The 7,938-nt window shown below is 43.8% G+C and overlaps 1 protein-coding gene across 3 annotated transcripts in view; it reads left to right on the top strand.

Annotated features, from left to right (window-relative positions):
* The first annotated feature begins 5,301 nt into the window (after positions 1–5,301).
* SMAP1 (small ArfGAP 1) overlaps positions 5,302–7,938 on the top strand; it is a 164,214-nt gene continuing 161,577 nt past the window's right edge. For 2 of the 3 annotated variants that reach the window (XM_027602610.1, XM_027602609.1), the window contains exon 1: positions 5,302–5,669. In XM_027602610.1, coding sequence (XP_027458411.1) covers positions 5,552–5,669 — 118 coding nt within the window. In that variant the 5' untranslated portion in view covers positions 5,302–5,551. The remainder of the gene's footprint in view (positions 5,670–7,938) is intronic. The other variant, XM_027602611.1, reaches the window with a different exon arrangement.

Genomic DNA, 7,938 nt, shown 5'->3' with positions numbered 1-7,938 from the left:
CCCAGGGGGTAGCATGGCTTATGAGAAGAGCAGGACCTTAATGCCAAAAAGAACTAGCCTCAAACGCCAGTTAGGCTATTTAATATTTAGACAACTTTCAAAAAGTACTCAACATCTTTGAGCCACAGTTTCTGTGCTGTTCAGTGATGTTTCCATTTCATCTTCTGGGTGCATCATAGGATTACACTTCTGGTTCCCTTAGTATTAGCACATGTCATGCACTTGCTATGGCCAATGGATTGAGAGTAGAAGTAGACATGTGTTCTTCCTGGGGAGAAGCCTGTAAAAAAGTAATCTTGCTGCCTTTCCAAAGCATGACAGTGACTCTATCAGTCTGGTCCCTGAATGAGGGCAACATGGAGTGGAGCACCCACCAACCCAATGGACACATAGCATGACCAAGAAATAAACTTCTCTTGATTGAGGTCATTAAAATTTGGGGGTTGTTTGTTACTCAGCATTAGCCCATCCTGGCTGATATTTCCTAATATGAATAATGATTGTAAGATTTACCTCAAAGAGTTGGTGTGAGAATTACTAAACTACAGTAGGGGATTAAAAATAAGTCGTTCTTATTACTATGACCCCCTTTCTCCCGGCTGTCTGTATCTACTGCTCAAATCAGACATTCCACCTACACACTCATACGTAGCTCACTGTGGTCCATTTCACTCCACCCATAATTCTCTCTCATTTCCCCACTCCCCCACTTTCCAAATCCTTTTCTTTGTCCTCTGTGGAATACCAACTCCATTGGGGTCAAACTCTCTACACCTGTTTCTTATCTTTATTCTCCAAATGGAAACAGAATTTTAGAGTTAAAAAGGGACTTCACTTCTCTAAGAATCTGTAGAAACAGACCTTCAACCTCACTCTCCAGCCATTGAACATCTATAGACATCTTGACATCTGGACCTCATTGGTAGAAGTTACTTCTTCCCTGAGAGCTAGGTACTCTAGGTCCCTAGGTACTCCCCCCCCATTTTTTTTTCTTTCAGCGATTAGCATTCATTTCCTAAGGACATCAAATCACCTTTGGCTTCAAAGGAACCTGTAGTCATTTAGCTGGTCTGACCTCACCTCTCACACACATATTTTGGACACTCACCTTATACTCTACAGTTAACGCTGTACGTACATTTTCTTTTTTCCCCCCTTCTAACCATCCTCATCACTCCCTTGAGGTTTTGCTGAAATGCCAGATAGTTGCAGTGCCTGGGAAGTCTCACCAGATGATTTCTCTTCTCTTGTTCCTGGCCTAAAGAAAAACAATGAACTGTACAGACCCATGACCACATGTTATATGTGTTATCTAAAACTGAAATAATGGACTTTTCTGGACATTTGGCATTAGTGCTCACCCTGACTTCTCAGAAACCTCTCCTACCATCGTCTCTGGTTCTCTTCCTGGCCATACTTCACCTCTCTTTTCAACGGTATACCTTTTTCTGTTCACTCATCATTTAGCAGGCAATCCCCAGAGTTTTGTCCCTTTGACTCTTTTCTTTTTTGTCTACATGCTTTCTCTAGGGGAATTTCATTTACTCTTATGTCTCGTATGACCATTTAAATGTAGATGACTCCCAAATGACTTTCACCAGCACTAACTTCTCTCTAGAGCTTTAGAAGTAGAAATGCAGTGTCTTATTAAACATATGGAGGTGGATGTCCTATGGACACCTTAAACTTAACATGGCCTCAAGTGAACACCTTTTCTCCTCTGACCCCAAAATGGAACTATCCCTTTTCTCTTGCATTAGTGGCATCACCATTTACCTGTCTCTCAACTTAGAAACCTTGGTGTTATTCTCACCTCCTTTTTCTCAACCCCCACATATAGTCAGCTGCCAAATCTTGCTGCTTCTAATTTTAAAACATCATTTGACTTTGTCTCTTCCAAACTCTATGCTACTGGCTTAAAATGAGCCTTCAGCATATCTTCTTTGGACCTATTGCAACAGCCCTGTCTGTAATTTGTTTCCCTGATCCCGGGAATAATATTTCCCACCGTCCCGTATTCTCTAGCCTGCCATTATAGTTGTGGAAAACAAAGCTAACCAAATCTTTTTTCTGTGTAAAAACTTCTGCTGGCTCAATATGCCCATGAGGTAAAATTCAAACTATGTAGTTTGGCTGCAAAATTCTTAACCTCTTGTCTCTGTTCTACTTCTCCAGCTTGCTTCCATTCTTGCCTTTCTGTTCTCTATGCACAACCTACGTTCCTATTGCCTCATATTCTCACTACCTCCAGCACAGAACCATGCTTTCAGAAGTCAGAAGTCGATGTATATATGTATATATATATTTCAAGATATTCTTTTCCTCCTCTACATCCGTATTCCCTTGAAAAATTCCTACCTGTATTAAAATCAAGTTTAAGCATCATGTACTCTGTGAAGTCTTCCCCAATTCTTCTAGGCTATTGATGTTCTGTTCCTTTTGTTCCCAGAACACTTTATATTTGCTGCAGACTTTACAGTGTGGCTTGTAACTTTTTTAGTTACATGTTTTCATCTCACATTAGACTGTAAGCTTCTGATTGTCAGAGAACTGAATAGAAGTTGTTTAATGAATACTGATGATTTAATGCAACATTGTTTTCCTCCCCAGATGTTTTTGGCATCAGTCTCTTCTTTTTTTGTTGTTTCTTTCATTTTTTAAAAAAGATTTTATTTGTTTATTTATTTAGTGAGAGATGGGGGAGGGGCCGAGGGGAGAGAGAGAGAATCTCAAGCAGACCCTGTGCTAAGCATGGAGCCTGATGACGTGGGGCTCCATCTCAAGACCCTGAGACCATTACCTGAGTGGAAATCAAGAGTCAGACGATTAACCCACTGAGCTGCCCAGGTGTCCCTTTTTTGTTCTTTCTGTCATATCCCTAATAAGCAGTCAACTCAAACTTAGATTTTTAATAGCCTCTAGATGACCATCTAGAGAAGCACTGTTCAGTAATGTAGCCACTAGTCACATGTGGCAATTGAGCACTTGAGGTGTAGTTAGTCCAAGTTGAAGCAAGCTGTAAGTGCAGAACACACATTGGATTTTGAAAACAATAGGAAAATAAGAATGTAAAATCTCACTAATTTTTAATTTTAATTTAAAAATTACTCATATGTTGAAATGATAATATTTTGGATATATTTGATTAAATAAAATATACTATTAAAATTGATTTGCCTGTTTCTTTTTCTTTTTTCTATTTTTAAATGTGGCTGCTAGAAAATTTAAAAGTATATGTGGTATGCATTATATTTCTACTAGACAGTGCTGTGCCCCTTCAATTTCTTGGTGGTAAGCCTGTCTTCTGTTTTTTTCTTTTCTCTCTCTCTTTTTTAAGATTTTATTTATTTATTTGTCAGAGAGAGAGCAGCAGGCAGAGGGAGAAGCAGGCTTCTCGGGACTCGATCCCAGGACCCAGGGATCATGACCTGAGCCTAAGGCAGACACTTAAGTGACTGAGCCACCCCGTGCCCGCTTCTGTTTTTTTCTTAATCCTTGTAGCAGTAAGCAGAATTTCCTGGAGGGGAGGAAACACTCAAAAGTCACGTTTGTTAACTGGTACTGTTGGACTAACTTTCCCCAAACATGCCTTTTTTCCCATGCTACTATCCTACTTAAAGAATCTGCAGGTTTTCTGTTGTCAGCTGCATCAGGGCCACATTGTTCTGGCTGGTTCCCCAAACCTTCTTTAATTCTGTCGCACTTCACTTATCCAGCCTTATCTCTCACTCATCCTAAGTAGTACCCCTGTCCGTTAGTCTGTTTTCTGAGCTCCTTGAAGTCTTTGTGCTTTTGTGCATACTGCTCTTGCTCAGTATCTCCTTCCGTGGCCCCCATCTAAATCAAGCCAGTCTTTAAGATGTGACTTAAAAGTTCTGCCTCCCACATGATTTTTTTTGTTTTTTGGAACTCACTCTGATATCCTACTAGTTACTAGTTATTATTTGTCAGACCCACACAGTTTAAGCTCTAATTTGTTCAATTATTCAGCCTTCAATTGAATTCCACAAGCATTTTTTTTTTTTTAAGAGAGGGAGGTGAAGGAGGGGCAGAGAGAGAGAGGGGGAGAATCTTAAGCAGGCTTCATGGCCAGCAGGGAGCCCAAGGTGGGGTTCAATCTCACCACCCTGAGATCATGACCTGAGCTGAAATCAAGAGTCAGAGCTTAATTGACTTAGTCACCCAGGAGCCGGATGAATTCCACAAGCATTTTTGAGATCCTGTGCCAAGAGCAGGGATAGGTGAGCATGAGGGTCACCTTAATGGAGGACCTAGGCTAGGAATTGGCCCTGTAGAAAAGTATAAGACACAGGCCCCGGCTCATTGCCTTTCTTAGCAACTGCTCCATCACAGGCATGTTTATTCTGATTTCTTAAGCCTCATATGAGAAATTGCTAATAAGCCATGATATGCCAAAACAGTCAAATAGCCTCACTCAGGGTTCAAATCCCATGAGGCCCGGTTGGGGAGCTCCCGGTTCCAATTAAGTGTCTTCTTTCCCTAGTTTTCTTTTTCACGCATTAAAGATCATTGCGTATACAGCTTTCTGTTAAAGTGAAAACACCCAGGATTTGCCTCCCTGGCCACACTCTCCCCTCCTTATGAAAGGCTTATTGCTGGGTGTTTTAGACTCTGGAGCCAGACTGCTGCAGACTCCAATCTCAACTCCTCCACTGTGTAGCTCTGTAGCCTGGGCAGAGGCTTAACTCCTCCATGCCTCATTTTACACATCTGTATAATGAGAATAACGTATCATAGGGTTGTGATAAGGGTTAAACAGGTTAATAGTTCTTGGTACACAGTAACCACTCAGTAAATGTTAGTTCTTAATAACTGTCACTACCAGACTATTTCTCTCCCATAAAATGTAAGGGACTGTTTTGACTATTTTATTGCACCCGTGTCCTCCAACTTCTAGGAGTTCCTGTTTCAAAACTGCACGTGAATAAACATGGAATGAATACACGAATGCACGCACTTTATATCTGCATTTCCGATGTTGCGCCGTCAAGAGCAAAGGCAAGGGAGCAAGTGTAAGTCACTTCTTTGCAAAGGTTCTTCCTTTACCAGATTTTACCCGAGGCCCTCTGGGGCAATCTCATCCCCAAAGTGGGGAAGCCCACAGCGGGCAGTGCGAAGTACCTTCTCGGGATCACCTTGGCCGAAGGGCCTGGCGCATAAAGTCCCGGGGGGGGGGGGGGGGGCAGGCTTCCTGGGAAGTTCGGCGCATGCGCATCGCGCCCAGCGCCTGGGTTCCTTCCTGCGCGCCGCCCGGAAGCCTCGGCTCTGTCTCCCTCCTTCCCCCTCCCCCTCCCTCGCCGGCTCAGGCGGTGCGTGCGGGGACGGCCCGGCGAGGAGGCGGGACACGTCGGCGCTGCCACCGCCGCCGCCGCTCCTCCTCCAGTTCCAGCTGCCGCCGCCGCCGCAGCCGCCGCTTCCTGGGCTGAGTCCGCCCGCGGTCCCGGCGGCTCCAGGTGTGTTCTCGCTGCCCAGCTCCTGCCCGAGTCCGCCGCCGCCGTAGCTGCCCCGGGCTCTCCGCCCCGCTGCCGAGATGGCGACGCGCTCCTGCCGGGAGAAGGCTCAGAAGCTGAACGAGCAGCACCAGCTCATCCTGTCCAAGCTGCTGAGGGAGGAGGACAACAAGTACTGCGCCGACTGCGAGGCCAAAGGTAGCGCGGACGTCGCCGCCCCTAGTCGGGGCCTCCTGCGGCCGGTGACCTTCCCGTCGCCGCGGCGCCCGGGGCCCGAGCGGACGCCGCGGCTGTGCCCAGCTGGCCCCGGCCCTGAGGGGAGGGCGGGCTTAGGCTCGAGTAGCCCCTCACCTCCACCGGAGGCGGCGGCGAGGTCAGGCCAGTGGGCGCCGGCACTGGCCCTAGCCTCCTCTCTTTCCCGGCCCGGGAGCAGAGCCGGTGCCAGCGTCGCGATGCTCGGACCCTCTAGAGGGCCGGGCCAGAGCCGGTCTGGGAGCGCGGAACGGGGCGACTGCCTGGCCAGTGCTTAGGGTTAAAGGGTTGCCCTCCTCCCGCCTCAGCTCGCAGGTACATCCGTGGGTGGGGCCCCCCTTAGTCTCGGTCTCCGCCTCGACCCTCCCCCAGTGACCACGGCGTCCCACTCGGGGCTCCGATGCTCCGTATCCCAGGTGGAGCCCTACCTGCCTGCCCACCTGACAGCTTTGTACAGGGTTTTTGCTTCTTCCTGACAAAGGGTATGGTGGTCCTTTTTGGTGGGTTGGAGTTTTACTGAGTGAGACCATTGGGGAGGGGTCTTTAGTAGTAGTAGTAGTAGTAAAATTGTTTTTTTAGTCTGGATATTAACCCGAATGAGGAGGAATTTCATTATATGAGTCTCTTGGACAGTGGGCTTATGTTCCTGAAGCTTTTAATAATTAGATTATCTCCGACCAGTTGGTTTGGGAGAACATGTGGACAGTGGTTTGTGTGGCCCAGAACGTTGAAGGTGCATTTTTTAAAAGATTCAGAGATTGACAAAAACCTAATTTTAGTTTGTTCCGTTGGAGGGCTTCTGCCTCAGCCTTTAAAATAGATACACTATTTTTAGCCTATATGTTTGGGTCTGGAGATCTGATTTATATTTAATGTCTTATAAGTAATCTCCTGAGAAAAATGTTTCAGATTTTAAAAGCAAACCTGTCATGTGTTTAGGAAAAGATCTTGCTTATTTCTAAATTGGTTTGTTTATTTGGTGAAGAATAGGTAGTTCTCCAAAGCAGGAGTCCCTCTTTGAGAATGTCATTTCAGATTTCTGTTATTGACTTAGACTTTTCTTGAAGCTTTACTGTTCTTCCTCAATACTATATAAATGAGTCACGTTTCAGTAGGCTGATAATGTGTGATTAGACTAAGCCACACACCATCAGCAAGTCACTTCACTACCACACTACCATAACAGGTACCTGATTACTGGAAGATCATGTGGGAATACTGTAACCAGACCATTTTAAGAAGCACTTTTCAATATCACAGTAACTTGACTGACCGAACCTTACCTTTATTCTGGGTAACCTTTCAGATGATGAGTTAAAAATGCCTGATTATTATGGCACTATTTGTTTACTTTATACTGATTATGTGTGTGTGTGTGTGTTTTGGGGGGGGGGAATACTGTATTGAGGCTCAATTACTCATCACTGCACTAGTAAAACACCGAAAAATAGGGCCTTTAAAAGGCCAGAAGAAGAAATGAGTTGCATTTTGAATGATAAGTAACATGGTTAAAAAGAGATGTTAGTTAAAAAAAAAAAAAAAGTTAGTATATATTAAATCTATTAAAAATTGAATAGTAACAGTTTCAGTAAGTACCTTCATTAGGTATAGAAATAAATGAAAAATATTTTTTGTTTAAATTTCTGTCCCCGAAAAAGTACTTTATAAAATCAGATTTTCACTGATGCTTCCTAAAATAGTGTATAGGTTTTGATAAATCCATTATGTGCCACATGGTAACATTTTCATTCTCGTTTTTTGAAGTGAGGAGAGGAGAATCGTGTACTTTTTAAATTAGAGCAAAAATTTTATTCTAACAGAAGGAAAAGGGAGCATTAGTTTTGCTCGCTCTTTGTATTGCCACTGAGGTCCATGGATATATATTGAATGAATGTTTTTAGTTTGGTTTTGTTTGGTTTTTTGTTCGTGGGTTTGTTTTTGAGAAATGTAGGAAGAGGGAGAGAAGAGAGTAGCATCAAGAGTTTGAGGGTAGGATGTGAAGGACATGAACTTCAGTCATGATTTGGAAAGATCCTTAGTTTTTCCTTGATGTTACTAAGTATCGAATAATATTAAAATGATCTAAATTATTTCACTGTTTTATCTCGTCTTCCAGGAAAAAATATCACAGTTAAGTTTAATTAGACTTGATCTCATAGTTGTAGTAGAAAAATTTGACATGACTGGGCTATTGATATAATTAAATATATTTTGT

This window comes from Zalophus californianus, chromosome 7 (genome assembly GCF_009762305.2).
Source record: "Zalophus californianus isolate mZalCal1 chromosome 7, mZalCal1.pri.v2, whole genome shotgun sequence".
NCBI classification, from domain to species: Eukaryota; Metazoa; Chordata; class Mammalia; order Carnivora; family Otariidae; genus Zalophus; species Zalophus californianus.
The sequence above is the reverse complement of the archived record's forward strand: the minus strand, read 5'-3'. Positions and strand labels throughout refer to the sequence as shown.